General features: G+C 37.5%; 1 protein-coding gene across 4 annotated transcripts in view; it reads right to left on the reverse strand.

Annotated features, from left to right (window-relative positions):
* Window positions 1-863: 863 nt before the first annotated feature.
* Window positions 864-20,340, reverse strand: part of MRPS31 (mitochondrial ribosomal protein S31) — a 33,040-nt gene continuing 13,563 nt past the window's right edge. Inside the window, exons 4-8 of one of the 4 annotated variants that reach the window (XM_027064743.2) lie at window positions 20,162-20,302; window positions 17,171-17,250; window positions 13,635-13,778; window positions 2,786-3,046; window positions 864-2,285 (exon numbers count right to left, since the gene is read on the reverse strand). In XM_027064743.2, the coding sequence (XP_026920544.1) occupies window positions 2,817-3,046; window positions 13,635-13,778; window positions 17,171-17,250; window positions 20,162-20,302 (595 nt within the window). In that variant the 3' untranslated portion in view covers window positions 864-2,285; window positions 2,786-2,816. Of the gene's footprint in view, window positions 3,047-10,065; window positions 10,179-13,634; window positions 13,779-17,170; window positions 17,251-20,161; window positions 20,303-20,340 lie in introns of all 4 variants that reach the window. The other 3 variants (XM_015069656.3, XM_027064745.2, XM_053214837.1) reach the window with 3 other exon arrangements.

Below are 20,340 nucleotides of genomic sequence, written 5' to 3' on the forward strand. Positions count from 1 at the left end.
GTCTTTTCACTCGTGGCACTGCCTTTTTTAATTAAAAGGTTTTTTTTTAAATTTTTTAAATGTTTTTATTTTATTTTTGAGAGAGAGACACAGTGAGAGTAGGGGAGGGGCAGAGAGAGATAGAGACACAATCTGAAGCAGGCTCCAGGCTCTGAGCTGTCAGCACAGAGCCCGACATGGGGCTTGAACTCACAGACCGCAAGATGATGACCTGAGCCGAAGTCAGATGCCCAACTGACTGAGCCACCCAGGCACCCCTAAAAGTTCTAAATGTTAACAGTCGGGGGGCGCCTGGGTGGCTCAGTTGGTTGAGCGTCCGACTTTTGATTTCAACTCAAGTCATGATCTCATAGTTTCACGGATTTGAGCCCTGTGTCAGGCTCTGTGCTGACAGTGTGGAGCCTGCTTGATATTCTCCCTCTCTGCCCCTCCCCTGCTCTCACTCTCTCTCAAAATAAATAAAGTTAAAAATTTTTTTAAACAAATTTATGAATCTTTTCCTTGGAGACTGATTGCTTCCCATCGTGGGGGTCGAACTCACAACCCTGAGATCAGGGGTCGCATGCTCAACAGACTGAGCCAGTCATGTGCTCCTTTTTTCCTATTTATTACGTACTATGTTTCATTAAAGTCTTTTTTTTTTTTTAAGTTTATTTATTTTGAGAGAGACAGCGCATGCACAAGTGGGGAAGGGACAGAGAGAGAAGGAGACAGAATCCCAAGCAGTGCAGATACTGATGAGGGGCTCAAACTCCTGAATCGCAAGGATGATGACTTGAGCTGAAGTCCGACGCTTAACCGACTGAGCCACCCAGGGGCCCGTGTTTCATTAAAGTTTTAAGAAGATTGCTTCATAAAGATCCTACATATCTAAGATTTTATTCATTTACACTTTTGATGCTACTATAAACAGTATCTTCTAAATTACATTTTATCTGTTGCTGGCATGTAGAAACGCAGCTGCAAACTTGCTAAGTTCTATTAGTTCTTGTAATTTATAGATTCTTTTTTTCCACAGAATCATACTGACAATTTCGTTTCTCCTCTTCTGTATCAATTTTCCACTGGTGTATGACAAATAACGTCAAACTTAGTGGCTTACAACAACATGCACATTATCTCCCAGTTTCTGTGGGTCACTCAGCTGGGTCTCTCTTCAAAGTTTCACAAGGCTGCAAGCCAGGCGTCAGCTAGGCTGTGTGCCTTTGCAGAGCTTAGGGTCCTCTTCCACGGTTGTTGGTAGAATTGTTATTGGAGGCTGTAGAACGGAGATCCCCATTTCGTGGCAGGCTGTCAGCGGGAGGTTGCTCCCAGCTCCTGCTGGCCCTGCAGTTCCCCGCCGTGTGGCCCATGCATAGGCCTTTTCACGATATGGCAGCTTCTTCAAAGCCAGTAGAATTCTCACTCAGTTGGCTAACAAGGAGTCTTACGTAATGTACTATAATCACAAGAGTGACTAATTCTTTCGCTTTTGCCACAGAACATAACCCAACGAAGGGAGTCACCTTTACCATAGTCTATTTGCTAGAAGCAAATCTCAGGTTCTCTCCACACTCCACTGTGAACTGATGTCTCTCATAAATTGTAAAAATTTTGCATCCATGAACTATCCAAAGACAAATTCTGACCCATTTCTCCTTTTTTTTCTCCTTCTGGAAATCTGATTGCACAAATATTACTTTTTTTTACTTTTTTAAAAGTAGGCTCCATGCCCAACATGGGCCTTGAACTGAGATCAAGAGTCGCATGCTCTACTTACTGACTGAGCCAGCCAGGTGCCTAGCAAATGTTGCCTTCTTATACCAATCTTTACCTTGCTTTCATACTTCTTTTCTCTTTTCTTCTCTCCACTACATATGGATTTCTTGAGATCTATTTTCCAGTATCTAATCTGTTGTTACACTTCTTCACTAAATTTTTTTTCCAAAATCCAATCACTTTCGTCTCTTGCTCTATACTTTATCTTATATGTAGTTCATAGTATGAATATTTAAAGGCTTTACAAAGTCTGCTTTTGTTATCTGTTTCTGCTTGTGTGCAATCACGCTGCTTTGTTTCCTTATATATTTTATAATTTTAATCCTGAGTTTATGATGGGTTCCTTCACAGGATTTTCATTTGCCGGGGGCCTGAAACACTACTAGGCTGGGGCTGCTGTAAACTAAATTCTGGTTTTGAGTCTTTTAGAATCTTCAATCCTTTGAGTTGTATGAAATTGAGTCACACTGCTAAGCACCATAATAGAAAAATAAACAGTTCTAAGTTTGGCATGAAGACCTAAAGGGCTAGAGGGGGTTAGAATAAGCTGTTTATTTTTACAAGGTTGCTTCTCGCTGGTGACCCAGACTTACACAAGGGTCATTAATTTATGGTGAAATATATAAAAATATATATGTATATATATTCAAATATATAAAACATATGTGTATGTAGATATACATATTCACAGCATATAAACCTGTCTATAAATCATCTCAATTTTTACAGCATCCTGACATCATCAGATATGTGGTTAATAATTATATTTCAAAGAAGTATGGTCACTGAAAAGAAAAATGTTGGAGAAAGCAGCCTTAAACTTATTACTAATTCTAAGATATTCTTCTTGTTAAGAATTACTAGTTGATTCTGTGAATGTTGACTTTTCTTCATGCAAGAATATTCTTCAGTTACTATTATATACTTTTAAGAAATTTAACATTTATACCATTCAAATCAGATGTAATAATTAACATAATATAGGAAAACTTCTAGTAAAATTATTTAATTTAGTTATAGTATCTACCTCCAGCTTGAAACAAAAATTTCCATGGTCTTCAATTGAAGTGTATGCCACTTTCTTTTAGAATGTCTTGTTTTTCATTAAAATAATTTCTAAACCACTCTATATGTTCAACCTTCTGTTTAACACTCAGATATGGATTTTTGGAAAGGCCACAGGTCACCAGCTCCATGAAGTGGCGAATTGGTCCTTGTTTTGGAAAATCTTCCAGATATTTATCCAGAAATACATGTTCATGAAATTCTGAACCATCATCATCAAAACCTAGGAAATGAGATAAAAATACATTACGATTTTCATGTAAAACCTCTCTCATAAAATTAAGATTAACGGGTTTACAGTTAAAGGCATGAACTCTGCAGTAAGACCTGGGTTTTCCCACCAATTTAACAACCGTGTGATTGTGCAAATTAAGTAAAGTTCTCCGAGCATCAGTTTTCAGGTATAAAATGAGGATTAAAATAGAACCTTCCTCAAGGGGTTTCCGTAAAGATTACATAGACACAAAGCTTATAAAACTCTTTTATAAGGCTTAGCATATAATACATGTTTAAAGGGTAGCAGCAGTTACTGCTAGTGAGTATTTTAATACCTAAAGCAACTACTAAGAAAACCATATAATTAAACTAAAAAAATTTTACATAAACAAAACAAGATAGAATCCTAAAACATGTTCAAGCAGCCCACAGGAAGCTAAAAAAAAAGAGGAATGAGAAATGGAGAAAATGAACAGAAGACAACTAATAAAATGAGACACTTAAGTCCTAACAAATCAATAATTACTTTTTTTTTAAAAGATTTTATTTTTAAGATTTATAATAAGTGGGGCTTGAACTCACAACCCCCAGATCAAGAGTCACACACTCTACCAACTAAGCCAGCCAAGCACCCCAATCAATAATCACTTCAAACGTAATGGTCTAAATACACCAATCAAAAGACAGAGATCGGCAGAGTGGATATAAAAACATACATGCAACTGTATGCTTTCTATAAGAAGCTCACTTCAAATACAACATAGGTAGGTTGAAAGTAAAAGGATGAAGAAAAATATATCCTGTTAACATTAATGTTTAAAAAAAAAAAAGAAAGCATGAGTGGTTATATGATTATCACGTAAAATAGACTTCAGAGCAAAGAAAATTACTGGGGAGAAATAAAAACATTACATAACAAATGGGTCAATGCACCAAGAAGATACAGTGCTCTGAATTATGTATGCATCAAACAACAGAGTTTCTAAATATGTGAAAGAAAAAAATGATAGAAATGAAAGAGAAATAGAAAAACCCAGTGATAGTTGGGCATTTCAAAAGTCCACCGTCAGCAATTCTGAGAATTGCACAATAGAAAATTAGCCACGACAGAGAAGAAGTGAACAACGTCAACAAACGGTATCAAACTGACATCTACACAACACTCCACCAAACTATTTCAGAGGACAAATTCTTTTCAAGCATTCACGGAACATTCACCTAGCTAGACCACATCCTAGGTCACAAATGAAAATAACTGGAGTAATACATAGGAGATTCTCTGATCATAATGGAATCAAACCAGAAATCAGTAAGAGGAAGACAATAGGAAACAGTTAAAACTTAAATATACTTAAAAAGAACTCATAGGTCATAGAAGAAATCTCAAAGATAATTAAAAAAAAAAAACTCTGAATGAAAATGAAAACACAACATATCACAATTTGTGGGACACAGCTAAAGCAGTCCTAAAAAAGGAAACACACAGCACTAAATGCACTTACATAAGAGGAAAAGTCTCAAATCAATCATCTTTTTAAACTTTTTTTTTACGTTTATTCATTTTTGAGACAGAGACAGAGCATGAATGGGGGAAGGCCAGAGAGAGAGGGAGACACAGAATCCGAAACAGGCTCCAGGCTCTGAGCTGCCAGCACAGAGCCCGATGCGGGGCTCGAACTCACGGACCGCGAGATCATGACCTGAGCCGAAGTCGGATGCCCAACCGACTGAGCCACCCAGGTGCCCCCAAATCATCTTTTTTTTTTTTTTTAACGTTTATTTATTTTTTTGGGAGAGACAGAGTGTGAGTGAGGGAGGGGCAGAGAAAGAGGGAGACACAGAAATCGAAGCAGGCTCCAGGCTCTGAGCTGTCAGCACAGAGCCCGACAGAGGGCTCAAACTCATAAACCGTGAGACCATGACTTGAACCAAGTGGCCCACTCAAATCAATAGTCTAAGTTCCACCTCAAGAACCCACCAAAAGAACAAAATAGTCCAAAAGCAAGCAAAGGAAGGAAGTAAACATTTAAAATCGATAAAATTGAAAACAGGAAAATAGAGAAAAGTCAGTGAAACAAATACTTAGTTCTTTTTAAAAAAATCTTTATTTTTGAGAGCGACAGAGAGAGTGCAAGTGGTGGAGGGGCACAGAGAGAGGCAGAGAGAGAATCCCAAGCAGGCTCCTCACTGTCAGCGCAGAGCCAGACGTGGGGCTCGATTTCAGGAACCATGAGAACACGACTCGAGACGAAATCAAAAGTCAGATGCTTAACCAAGTCGGTGTCTTAATCCACCCAAGTGCCCCCAATACTTAGTTCTTTAAAGAAAACCAGTAAAATTCATAAGTCTCTATTAAGTCTGATAAAGAAAAAAGGAGAGGAATGAAATAGAAATGAAAAGGGGATTATCACTACAAATCCTGAAATCATTCACAGCATAATAAAAGAATACCACAAACAATTATATACTAAAAATTCAACAACTTGGGGAAGAAAAAAATGGACAACTTAAAAATCGATTAAACTACCAAAGTTCAAACCAAAATATAGAACCTGAATACTTATAACTGTTCAAGAAATTTGTAGTTTACAAGGTCTCAAAAAAGAAATCCCTAAGCCCAGATAGCTTCACTTGAGAATCTTATTAAACACCGAAAGAAAAACTAACATCAGTTGTACACAATCTTTTCCAGAAACTAGACCCCTCCAAACTCATTGTATCAGGCCAGTATTACCTGGTTACCAAAACCAGACAAAGACACAACGACAAAACAAATAAAAAGAGAGAGAACTACGAGCCATTATCTCTCATGAACTTAGAGGCAAAAACTTTAAACAAAATTAGCAAACAAATCCAACGATGTATAAAAAGATTTATATGCCAGGATTAAGTGGGATTTATGCCAGCTATGCAGGGTTGGTTCAACATTTGAAAAACAATGTCATCCATAGCAACAGGCTGAAGAAGAAAAGTCATGTGACACAACACCCATTTTTGATAAAAACTTTCACCAAGTTAGAATAAGAAAAACAGTTTCAACTTGATAAAGAGCATCTATAAAAAATCTATAGCTAATATCATACTTCATGGTGAAAGACTGCGGCTTTTCCCTTAAGTTCATGAGCACAAAAACAAAGTCAGCTCTTACCAATCTTACCCAAAACAGTACTAAAAATCTTAGCCACTGCAGTGAGGAAGAAAAGGCATAGAGATGGCAAAGGAAGAAATAAAACCATCCCCATTTGTAGATGACATGTTTGTCTACATAGAAAATCCCAAAGAATCTACAAAAAAAAACCTCCTAGAACTAATTAGTGAGTTCAGTAAGGTTACAGGATACAAAATCAACACAAAAAAAATCAATCACATTTCTAATTAAATGTAAATTGGAAGACTCAACCTATTAAGATGTCAATTCTCTCCAAATTTATCTATAGGTTTAATGCTCTTCCTATCAAAACCTCAGTGAGGTTTTGCTACAGATAAGTCTATTCTAAAATTGGTAAGGAAAGGCACAATCTTGACAGAGAAAATAAAATAGAAACAATAATGCTAAGACTTACTGAAATAGCTATAATAATCAAAAGCATCATATTGGCAGAGGGACAGACACACAGATTGATGGAACAGAAGTGAGGGCCAGAAATAGACCCTGTTATGGACTGAACGGTGCCCCCCCAAAATCAATAGGTTGAGGTCCTAATTCCCAATGACTATATTTAGAGATAGGACCTTTAAAGAGGTAATTAAGGTTAGATGAAGTTGTAACAGTGGAGCTCTGACCCAATAGGACTGGTGTCCTCATAAGAAAAGGAAGAGACACCAAGAATGCACAGAGAGAAAAAAAAATCACGCGAAGATACAAGGAGGAAAGTATCTGCAAACCGAGAGGGCCTGGAGAAACAAAACCTGCTGGTACCTTGATCTTGGACTTCCAACCTCCAGAACTATGAAAAAATCAATCTGTTGTTTAAGTGAGCCATCCATGGTATTTTGTTATGGCAGCCCTGCCTGAGTAAGAACAGACCCACACAATTAGGCCCAGTTTTTTGAACAAGGGCACAAAAACAATTCAATGAAGAAAGGGTAGCCGTTTCAACAAACGGTGCCAGAGCAACTGGGTATCTATTGACAAACACACAGAAAGAACCTCAACCTACACCTCACACTTCATACAAATGAACCCCAAATGGATCATGAATTTAAGTCTAAAACTATACATCATACAGAAAAAAAATAGGGGATGGGTGCCTGTCTGGCTCAGTCGGTGGAGCAGGAGACTCTTGATCTCGGGGCTGTGCATTCGAGCCTTATGTCGGGTGTAGAGATTACTTAAAAATAAAATCTTTTTTTTTTATTTTAAATGTTTATTTTTCAGAGAGAGAGAGAGAGAGAGACACAGAACATGAGCGGGGGAGGGGCAGAGAGAGAGGGAGATACAGAATCCCAAGCAGGCTCCACACAGGGCTTGAACTCATGAACCACGAGATCATGACCTGAGCCAAAGTTGGACGCTTAACTGACTGAGCCACCCAGGTGCGCCTAAGTTTATCCATTTATTTTGAAAGAGAGACAGAGAGAACCAGCAAGGGAGGGGCAGAAAGAGAGGTAGACAGAGGATCCAAAGCAGCTCTGGGGGCTCAAACTCACGAACTGTGACATCATGACCTGAGCTGAAGTCGGATGCTTAACAGACTGAGCCACCCAGGTGCCTCAAAAATAAAATCGTAAAAAAAGAACAGAAGAAAATATAGGGGAAAATCTTCTGGTTCAAGGGCTGGCAAAGAACCTGACACCAAAAGCACCATCCGTAAGAGGAAAAACCGGACCCCATCAAAATTAAAAATTTTCCTCTGTCCAAGACCCTGGTAAGAGGATGAAACGACAACTATAGACAGGGGAAAAAATATTTGCAAACCGAATATTCAAGAAAGGGCTAGTATCTGGAATGTATATATAAAAAAACCTCTTAAAACTCAAAAGTAAGAAAACCAGACACCCCAATTAGAAAATGGGCAAAAAACAGAAACAGACATTTCATTGAAGAAAATAAACAGATGGCAAACACACACACACACAAAACACGGTCAACCTCTGTAGCGATGACCGAAATGCAGATTGAAACCATAATGAGCTATTAATACACATTTATCAGAAGGTAAATAAGTCTAAAGACAACAGTGACGACATCAACTGCTGGTGAGAATGAGAAGCAAGGACTGTTCACACATTGCTGGAAGGAATATAAAATGGCACAGCTACTCCAGAAATCAGTTTAGAAGCTTCTTTAAAAAGCGAACATGCAACTACCATATATGACCCAACAATTTCGCACCTAAGTATTTACCCTAGGGAAATGGAAATTTGTATTCGTACAAAACTCTGTACACGAGTATTTATAGTACCTTTATTCATAATAGCCCCAAACTGGTAACAACCCAGGTGTCTTTTATCAGGTGAATGGCTAAACTATATGGCATATTCAATTAAAACAAACAAACCCACAAAAGTACCGATACATGCAACAGCTTGGATACATCTCCAGAGAATTAATCAGGCGGGAGTTGAAAAAAAGCCAATCCCCAAAGGTTACACATTATATGATTCTATTTGTATCTATTTTTAAGTCTATTTATTTATTTTGAGAGAAGAGAGAGAAAGAGAGTGCTCGTGCAAGCACACAGGGGAGGGGCAGAGAGAGAACCCCAAGTAGGCTCCAAGCTAATGACGTGGGGCTCAATCTCAGGAACCGAGAGATCATGACCTGAGCTGAAATCAAGAGTTAGATGCTTAACTGACTGAGCCACCCAGGTGCCCCTGTATATATTTCCTGAACTGGGAAAATAATAGGAAATGTAGAAGCGTTTTAATGATTGTCAGGGATCCAGGACAAAGGAGGGGAGGCAGCGGATGGCAAACGGGTGCGGTCATAAAAGGTGTATGTATACAAGAGCTCCTTGAGTCGGAGCTTGACTGGGGTGGTGGTCACATGACTCTACATGTGTGATAAAATTGTACAGAACTAAATATGTACATACAAAGCACTACTTGTAAAACTGGTGACATCTGAACATGGTTGAAGAACTATCAATGCCAATGGCCTGGCTGTAATGTTATATGTAGTCTGGTTATGCAGGAAGTAACTATTGGGAGAAAATGGGTAGAGGCTGTCCAGGATACTTATTATTTCTTCAGTGGCATGTGAATCTACAATGATCTCAAAATAGGAGGCTTGAAAAATGCTTTCTGGGGCACCTGGGTGGCTCAGTAAGTTAAGCATCGACATGGGCTCAGGTCATGATCTCGCGGTCCATGAGTTTGAGCCGCACCTCAGGCGCTGTGCTGACAGCTCAGAGCCTGGAGCCTGCTTCGGATTCTGTGTCTCCCTCTCTCTCTCCCTTCCCCTGCTTGCACTCTGTCTGTCTGTCTGTCTCTCTCTCAAAAATAGTAAACATTAAAAAAAATAAAAAAATGCTTTCTGATCACACTTGGAGTTAGTTTATATTTACTGAGAGATTTTTTAAAAATTTATTTGGACATTTAAAGATCTATACGTTATTTTTATTAGAACAAATGTAAATAAAAGGGGCGCCTGCGTGGTTCAGTCAGTTAAGCATCCGACTTTGGCTCAGGCCATGATCTCACAGTTCATGAGTTCGAGCCCCGCATCGGGCTCTATGCTGACAGCTCAGAGCCTGGAGCCTTCTTCAGATTCTGTGTCTCCCTCTCTCTCTGTTCCTCTCCTGCCTGCACTCTGTCCCTCTCAAAAATAAATAAACTAAAAAAATTAAAAAAAAAAAGTAAAACAAAAGTAAATAAAAAAAAATCAAGGTGGTAGATTAACAAATGGCCACACGTCACCCCTATGTTTATATTCATGCCCTTTACAGTGTGACTTTGCCATTCTTCCCATAAATAGGTGCAGCCTGTCTCTCAAACCGGTGAATTCAGGGTTGGCCAAGTGACCTGCTTTGCCAATGGGGTATTACTAAACACAGTGCAAACAAAGGCTTGAAAAACACTTACACATCAATCCTTGCTCTTCCTTGCTGTTAGGAACTCTACCGCGGCCATGTGAAGAAACCCAAGCTGGTCTGTGAGATGGTGAGTGACATATAACCCAGGTATCTCCATCTTCCCTGACAACAGCCAGCACCAACAGCCAGACATGTGAGACCAGCCACTCTAGAAGGACCCACCCTCAGCTAAGCTGCCAAAACCATCCGGAAAACCCCAAAATTCATGAGCAGTTCCAACTTAGTTGTTGTTTTATTAAGTTTTGGGGTGGCACATTATGCAGCAAAAACTGATACATTTCGGAACACGATTTGGTGGCATATGTATGGCTAAAGAACATTCAAGAGCAAGACTGTTAACTGGGTACTGGTAAAAATATGATTAAGTTTAAAGTCAAAGTCAAAGCTAAAATAAAAATGTTTTTATTATCAATCCAATATAAAATCACTACTACAAAATCTAAGTGGTAATAATGCCACCTAACTGCTCTTGCAAATCTCTATGCTGGCAAAGCAAAACAGAAGGGACAAACCAGTTCTTAAAACAAACAAACAAAAAAAAAACCCCAAAAAATTGAAAAAAGATACTTCAAATCAGAAAATAATTTATATGTTTTACATGGCAAAACAACAAACTGCAATTTTTTTACATAAATGAAAAACACAACACTGGGAAACGAAGTTATAAACACAGGACACGTCATTTTGTCATTTTCAGTATTACGTTCAGAAACCGGCATGGCCTGCCCCTAGAAATAAAACCCTTTCCCCAAAAGCATCAAAGTAAATCTTCATAAAGCTAACTATTAGTAGAGACAGCATAACGTTTTATTCATCTTAAAATTTAAAAATAAGAAATCTAGAAGAATCTTATTGAACTGCTGAGGCTCCAAATTCTAATGCCAGTCTCTTAAAGTATTCTGAAGTTCCTAAGTGTATATTGAGGGGAGTGATCAAAGTGAGAAAGTTTCCACAGTTCCTTTCCTGTTTTTCATTCAGATAACAATTGGCTTAAGGAGCTGGAAATGAGATACCTCCCTTTCCCACCCTGAAGCATCAATAATATGTACCATGTGTATGGAAACTTGTCACATTTATCTCCCCAACCTAACCAAAATACATGTTTTTTTCCTTTTGTAAAAAATAAACTCTCTTACAAATCAGGTCAAATTTAAGATAAGTTCCTGTGGAGTATGGACATTCAAGATTTTGATGATCTTAAGTGTTTTACTGATGACAATGTATACCAACCCATACTTTCCTATTACCCTACTTGGTGGTTCCTAGAAAATACATATCCTCACTAATAGTTTAAGATTTAAAATCCTTACAGTAAAATCCTCTCACAATATTGTTGTAGGGACAGGGAATGATGAGGTTGAGGATCCTTTACTTGTATAATAACCTCACTTGTTTCTCAGAAGAATCCCATAAAATAAGTCCTGTTATTGTTCCCATCATTTCATAGGCAGGAGAAGTGAGGCTTAGAGAGGTTAAGCATACAACGCACTCAAACCTGGAACCCTTAACCACTGTCTCTCCTAAATAAAGTCACACTTATTCTACCTCAATATTGGGTTTTAAAACCATGTTTTTAACTGTGAGGACTTGGAACATCTAAATTTCATCAAATAATGAAATCTTCCCTTAATGTTACATACTGTATTCTGTTAATTTTTTTTCTCTAAAATTAAAAAAAAAATTTTTTAATGTGTATTTATTTTTGAGAGAGAGAGAGAGAGAGAGAGACAGACAGAGTGCAAGCAGGGGAGGGGCAGAGAGAGGCAGACACAGAATCTGAAGCAGGCTCCAGGCTCCAAGCTGTCAGCATGGAGCCTGACACAGGGTCTGAACCCACAAACCGCGAGATCATGACCTGAGCCGAAATTGGACACTCAACTGACTGAGCCATGCAGGTGCCCCTCTCTGAATTTTTTTAATGTTTATTTTTGAGAGAAAAAGAGCACAAGTGGGGGAGGGGAAGAGAGAGAGGGAGACACAGAATCTGAAGCAGATCCAGGCTCTGAGCTATCAGCACAGAGCCTGACGTGGAGCTCGAACTCACGAACTGTGAGATCATGATCTGAGCTGCATGCAGGTGGTTTCTTAACCAACTGAGTCACCCAGGCCCCAGTTCTTTTCTCCTTTTAAAATCCTATGTTCATACAGGAGGGGAAATGAATTAACCTTTATTCACATGTCTTACATGCCAAGAACTGTGCTGAGCAAACCAATAACTTTGTTTTATTTCTTATACTCTTCCAGTGAGGTATCTTTAATTTTACAGATGAGGAAACTAAGGCTCAAGAGGTTAGTTTCCTCAAAGGCAAATGGCAAAAAGCAATGGGAGAGTTCAGATCTGTACTCTGGTTTGTACAACTGAAAAGTCCTTGGGGTTTTTTTTCCTGACACCTACCAGAGTATGGAAAGCATAATACTTTGGCAAATATACATGTTATGTAACAGATGAAACACAGCATCCTTTATTACTGCATATACCACACAAATACACAAACTATTACGAATTTGCTAAAGAATTGTTAAGTCTCTAAAAAGTTTTCCTAAACAAAGTAACACTTCATCAAGATAGAAGACAAAATATTTCTGATATTTAAGTTTCTGTTCCATTTATTAATCCAAACAAATCAAATGTCATCAAAAAATAAAATATTAAGGTGACTGTATAATACTACAAAGGTTAAAATATGGACTATACTTTCCCAAGATTTACTGAGGTGTTTGCAACTCCTACCTAATTGTACCATAAAAGTAAATGAACCTCTTCTAATTGAAAATACATCTAAAACGATTAGCTGATGATGATACAAAAAATACCACAAAACGTAAGTAGCAAAGTAATACTGTTTTCCTTTTGAGTGAGGAAGAGGTATCATCTCCAGAATAATCTCCAGGAAAGTAGGTAATAGCACCAAAGCATCTAGGTATGCTGCCAGAGTTCCAAGAAATTTCGAAGCCTTCCAACATTTTTGCTTTGAGTAGTTTTCAAGTACAAGAACCTTGCACCTCATTAATGCAATGGTTTTATGAGTAAAAGATAACCAGTTAAGGCTTTGTGAGACTTGTAATGTTCTCTAAAATTGAAATATGATGTCATTTCCAGGATTAAATGTATGAGATTTTCCAGATAATCCTGGCTGAGCAACCAGAGAACTGTCATCATTTGCAGTCAACACTTTCTTGTCACAAAGCAATTCATGATGCATTTCTGCCATATAATTTTACTTCTTTAGTTTCCTTATCAAACATCTAGAATTAAGGGAAGTTCTAACATTCCTTTTATTTTACTTTCTAAAGATTTTATTTTTAAGTAAACTCTACACCCAACATGGGTCTTGAACTCACAACCCTGAGATCAAGAGTTACATGCTCCATTAACTGAGCCAGCCAGGTGCCCCCTAACGTTCCTTTTAAAAACATTGTGAAATTTCTTTTCAGACACCACGAAGAAATTTATACAAAGTTCTGAAATTCATGTAAGTATCCAGACTCTATGACTGAACACCTGCCAGATTTAATCTCCATCACTGAATTGTATAAAACTCTGAAATTAAGATTTACCTGCTTCGTTGTTAATCGGAAACTCCCACAGTTTCCCCTCTTTGGTCCACTGGATCATCTCTTCAAAACCATTCTGAAGGGGCTGTTCATTTACCTCAGCTAACTGCTTAGCAAATTCCACATCCCAAAGTGAAGGTGCTGTCTCTGTATAATAAAAACATTTCAAATAATCACAAGTCAATGCGTATATATCTTTATTTTTACAAAAATGTTATAATCAACTCCAAATTGGTGAAACATTTCAGGTCCTGAGGGATATACATAAACAGTATATAATGGAAGGTCATTCTCTGAGAGCTCAAACTGTTCAAAAATGACATAAAAAGCCTGCAGCAACCATAATTGCAAACCTTGGCTTCTGTTTTACTACACTGCTAGGCAAGCAAGCCCTGAAGTCTCACTGCCCCCTCTACTGGAAAGGAAAAAAAAAATATGTATTTTGTTTAAGGATGTTTCCATGAATGTGAATATTTTTTATAAGACATGTGACTTTGATATTTATAGTCCAGCCTGTTTACCTTTTAGTCTGTCAAGATAAGTCACCAATATACAACTAATAAAGACCAAAGAAATTAAATTAACATAAGAACAATACTACTAACGGATACGGAGCACTTACTCTGTGCTAATGCTTTTTCTACATTAGTTCATTTAATCCTCACAACCAACCCTCTAAGTAAGTTAATATCATGTTAGCTTATAACCACCATCATATCACATTTTAATCATTTTATTCGCTTTGGAAATGTAAGACACTTTTCAAGAATGAACTGCATTTCCACCAGTCACTGTTGGTGGGAGTGTAAAATGGCACAACCTCTTTGAAAAATAGTTTGGCGGTTACTTAAAAAATTAGAAAATACACTTTGCATACAACCATTTGACTCCTAGATATTTACCCAAGAGAAAACATATGTCCACACAGACTTGTATACGAAAATTCATGTACAGCCACGTCTGACTGCACACTGACTGCTAGATATTAAGTATGTTGGCCTAGAACATCTCATACAGAGAAAAGATCATAGCAGTTAGGCTTAATTAGCCACATTTCCAGAGTAATCATAACAGTAAAATAATTATCATAGTCCCATTTTATAGATTTATTCAGTGGACACTGATGAACCTATGTCTTTTCCATGATCATCAACACCATCATCATTACGTTTTTTTCTATTTAAAAAATTTTTTTAATGTTTTATTTTATATTTGAGAGAGAGAGAGAGAGAGGCAAAGCGTAAGCAAGGGAGGGACAGAGAGAGAGGGAGACACAGAATCCGAAGCAGGCTCCAGGCTCCAAGCTGCCAGCACAGAGCCAACGCGGGGCTTGAACTCACAAGCAGTGAGATCATGACATGAGCTGAAATCGGACACTTAACCGACTGAGCCACCCAGGTGCCTCAACGCCATCATCGTTGTTGCTAATAGCTGCATCTATGTACTGAATGTCCATTGTGCTCCTGACACTTCAATTACACATTAGTTCATTTAAGCCTTGAGAGGTATGTATCAGCCCTATTTTACAGATGGAGAAAGGAAAACTCAAAGAGGTTAGTATGCCAGAATATGAATTTGAATAATCCACACCTATCAAATACTGAAACTCCTTCCATTAAGCTATCTGGCCTCTTGGCTCTAGATTACTCCAGGATAAGCAGTAGGGTCTATGACTATATCCTTTGCAGCAGTGGCAGGAACATGGAGGGAGCAAAATGCGGGAATCCTGGGATAGAAGAACTCATTCAATCAATAATTGCTGAATGTAAATTATATGTCAGGCATTATTTTAGGTGATAGGGAAACAGCAGTGAATAAATGCTAAATTTAAGTCTGCATGTTGCTGCTACTGTATTTAATTGGGAACAAAAGACGTTCTTTAGACTCATGCAAGTATAACTTATTAAACAGTACCTTCATTAGAGTAAATTTTCATAAATTTGCATATTACTTTCCTTATTAAAGTACAATCATTTTATACTGTTTTATAAAATTTCAGTACTTCCTTGCCAGCTAATTTCAGTTTTAGGAACAGGATTTCTGATCAAAAAAAGCAAATTGGCTTCTTTAAGAATACAAGTGCCTCTTCTGGTTGTTCATTAGGTGGACAACAGTGACTGCCCTGACAGTAAATTCCCTTTAAGAAAGAAAAAAAATGTTTATTTATTTGAGAGACAGCAAGCTCAAACAATGCAGTTTTCACATAAGAGAAAGGAGGTTGTTCTCTTAGCTTTCTTTTCAGTTTTAAATGAACAAACACTGATTGATTAATGTAAATATCATATTAAAATTAGATAAAGTGATCTCAAATCACTTGAGTTTTCCTCTATGGATAGATATTATATAGCTCAATTTGTTCAAAAAAAAGCATTTACAATTTAACATAACTAATTCCTATGATCTGTAAGCCACTTGGTTAGGTGCTGCTGGGTATACAAAAGTCAGTGAAACCTAGGCCCCAACATCTAAAGGTTTATTGAATATTGGGAAAAATCAGATGTTTATATAAGTGATAGATTAAATGAGACACTGGAGGCTGGCCTCAGAACTTAAAAATCAATTATAAAATTATTTCTATGAAGTCCCAAAAGCTAACTTAGAATCTTTGGAAATGAAAGTCACTTGTAAGCTGAAGACCATTTGCATTGAATTTTCTCATCTATTTTAAGTTATCACTAAACCATATTTAACGTCAAGCAAGACGACGTCTCGTATCTCTTTGAATTAGACTTCAAATGATGAATTTGAAGGATTTGACTTCTTACCCAAAGAAGAAAGGGGGAAGAGTAAAGAACAAGGACTAACTATGTATTAAGAAAAAAACATGAGACTGCTAAATAGATCTCCTGAATGCTCTTCTTCCCAGCTCCGAAACAATCTCCAAATCACCTCACTAAGTCACTTCTACAAATGCTATCTCCTCTTCTGGACAGCAAGCTGCTCTAGGGCCGAAGCCACAGTTTAGCTTTTGTAATAGCACAGCTGCAAATGGTAGGTGATCATTAATGTTCTAACCCAAATCAGCAGCCAACTGATAGCTCTGGATTCAGGAAGCTGGTAGGAGTTACCTCCCGCTGTCTCATAGCATGCAACATTTCAAGGGACACATATGACCAAGACTGGCAATGTCAACAACTACGTTCATAAGCAGGACCCAGGTCAATGACAGGATGGCTTATTAAAATACTTGACATTATGTAATCAAAACGTGAAGGACGTTGTTGAAAGATGGAATGTTTGTATACTTGAGAAACAGTGTTGTTCTTTTTTTTATGTTTATTTTTTTTTTAGAGAGTGAGCGAGAGCACGCATGCATGCAAGAGAGAAGGGGGGGGGAGGGAGGGAGGGAGAGAGAGAGAGAGAGAGAGAGAGAGAGAGAGAGAGAGAGAGACCCAAGTAGGCTCCGTGCTGTTAGCACGGAGCTTGATGTGGTGCTTCATCCTGCAAACTGAGAAATCATGACCTAAGCCAAAACCAAGACTTGAACCCTTAACTTATTAACACTCCAGCACCCCCCAATTGTGTTGTTCTTAACAAACCTGTTTCGGGTGCCTCTTCAGTAACGGCCTTAAGGTCAAAAATATTAAGTCTCTTCCCCTTGAGCATATTTTTCCTAAGGCTGGAAAAGAAAAAACAATTTAAGTTAATATTTTTATACACTGCCAACAAAAAATTCTTTAGAAAAAGAAAATTGTATATGAAATACTCAACGTAGAAGTTTAAAAATATTCCACTGACTCATACCCAGACATTTTAACTAAATTTCTGCATCTTTAGAACTGACAACGAAAAACCGGAACAAATGCACTTGAAGTTTTGCATCATGATACAATAAAGCGGGTTAAATAGTTTAATGTCTAAAACAGCTAATTGAAAAGATTAGTTTGAATTGCCATAATTTTTACGTGATCCATTTCATATTAAGGTTTTAGAAAACTCAACATTAGACAGCTATTAAAATATGCTAAATTAAAAGTTGTTGAAGTCAACGTTTGTCTCAGTTTAAAGGCAGAAAACACTGCATGTTTAATTACAAACTATAATTATAAAAGATGGCACAGATAAATCAAAACATTCCCACTTATAAAGCAATCATTCTGTAATTTTAACATAATGATTAACTTTCTTTATATAACATTTTTAATTATTGAAATTAATGTCAGAGAGTTAACAGATAACTTTTCCTTGTATATTTTAATCAACTGCTTCATGTATCACCTTACATGCATCCTTACATAAATTTACTGGCAGATTAAAAGCCAGTTTAAAAAATGGACAGTTACTTTTAAAATAATTTTGAATACTTTTCTGGATCACATTACTTTTTTCTACAATATCACACTAACTGAAAAAATGCAAATACCATATTAAAATTAGATAAAGTGATCTCAAATCACTTCAGGTTTTCGCTAGCAGGTCCCCAAGTATTTTAAACAAAGGTATTTATGCTCCAGAACCATCCTCAGGGCTTGCATTCTTCTCTGCACCCAGCAGTCCCCAACTTTGCATCAGGTCAACAGGATGATGGATTAAGGTGACTCATGGTAAAGAGGGAATGATCTGGTAAAGTATGGAATTTTAGAAGGTACTAAAGGGGAAAGGAGGGGAACAGACGTTTTCATTGCATCTACTATATAGAGTCTGCACATCCCTTTCCTATTTCTCAAGAAAGCCATTTAAGTTAGCATCTCCTAGATGAGGAAACAGACCAACGAGGCTACGCAAGTTGCCGCAGTTCTGGGATTGGTCTAGCACAGTGCCAAGACTCTGAGGTATGCTAGGGCCAGTGCTCTGTGCCTCACACTTCTCTGTTCTCTTACTGAAGGAATCAGCCCAGGGCATATTAATGGTGGATTGTCTCAGGCTGTCCCAGGACAGAGCAGGGAGAACAACTTGGTGTCTTACCACTGCTTTCCCTAACTCTAGAGTCCTTCAGTCAGTTTTTTAATATAGCCATTATATGCACATAAACCCCGGTCCTACTTTTTTAGCTACTCCCTTCCCACTTTCTAACTTTTCTTTTAAGATTTTACTTAAAAAAAATTTTTTTTTAATGTTTATTTTTGGGAGAGAGAGAGAGAGAGAGAGCGAGCAGGGGAGGGACAGAGAGACAGGGAGAGACGCAGAATCTGAAGCAGACTCCAGGCTCTGAGCTGTCAGCACAGAGCCCCGACATGGGGTTCAAACCCATGAACCATGAGATCATGACCTGAATCCAAGTTGGACACTTAACTGACTGAGCCACCTAGGTGCTCCTGTAAGATTTTACTTTTAAGTAATCTCTACACCCAACTCGAGGCTTGAACTCACGACCCCCAGATCAACAGTCACAAGCTCTACTGACCGAGCCAGTCATGTGCCTGCCACCTTCTAGTTTTTAATGACAGCTAATATCATTAAGAATCAAATTATGATATAGCATTCTGACATAATTGCATGGAATCATGAAATCATTTCAACAAAGAATGATTCAAACAAGACTGAAATTAAATACTCTTTTTTAAAGTAAGTTCTATACCCAACGTGGGGTTTGAACTCATGACCCCAGATCAAGAATTGCATGCTCTACTGACTGAGCCAGCCAGGCGCCCCTGAAATTAAATATTCTTGAGGAATCTTAAGTAAAACTCCAAGTACTCATTCTATTTTATCTAATAATATGTCATAGGTATAAAATCACTTTAAATTAGTAATTCAAATAATTTCCCAAAGTCATTGTAACCTCTTGAACTTCCTTTGTTAACTGCTGACCATCTTTTACAATTTTCCTGTACAAATTCATAGTTTAACTTCTGAAAAGAGCTAACTCAAGTTGCTGGAATTATAATTAAAAGAAAATCCACGGTACATAACACATCAAAAATACTCCACTGTAGGCACCTCCTCCTACAAAGATCAGTTAGTTTTTGTCACAGCGTGCTATAAATATCTGGTTCCCTGTCCCCAACTTTCACTTTATGGGCTTGAAGGAGAGAAAGCAGAAACTTTATGTGAATACAGACAGCTTTGTATTATAAAATAATTATGTAAAACATGGCTTAGCATCTTGAAGTCTGCAAATTACCAAATTCAAATTGCCACAAATATCTGCCACTTTCAGATATTATAATGGATCTTCCTTTCTTTCTTTTTTTGATGATGGCTTATTTCTCTAAGATATGAATAATGATAATTATATAGAGAAATATAAAGGTTATATGAATATACATTGTTATGTATGAATCAGAATGAAAAATAATGCTTCTCACAAAATGTTCGTTTGTTCAGCATTAAATCAGCTTCACTTATCCTAAATCAGGAGACCTCTATTCATCGTGGGTAAATGGGAGAAAGGGCCCAACTTGATTAATGGTATAGAAAAGCATAAGACTGCTAAACCCAGAACACCTTTTCCTCTGTAAGACATGGTACACGCAGAGTGAGAAAACAGTTATAATTTCATCTATAATGCTCAAACACCTATCAGCAATAACAGGCACAGAATAAAGTAAACCTACAGAGAAATAAACAAAACCAAAGAGCCTGAATACCTTTTTTTAAGATCATTGGTCTTCTTCTGGCCCACGTAATCGTTAGATCCTTCATCAAACTGAATTTGATGCACTGGTCTTGTACTAACTCTAGCTGTGGAAGATTTGGCAATTTTCATATCTGATATTATGTTACTGACACTGAAATAAGAAAAAGGTCAGTGTATTAGAAATTTTAG

This window comes from Acinonyx jubatus, chromosome A1 (assembly GCF_027475565.1).
Source record: "Acinonyx jubatus isolate Ajub_Pintada_27869175 chromosome A1, VMU_Ajub_asm_v1.0, whole genome shotgun sequence".
In the NCBI taxonomy this organism is placed as follows: Eukaryota; Metazoa; Chordata; class Mammalia; order Carnivora; family Felidae; genus Acinonyx; species Acinonyx jubatus.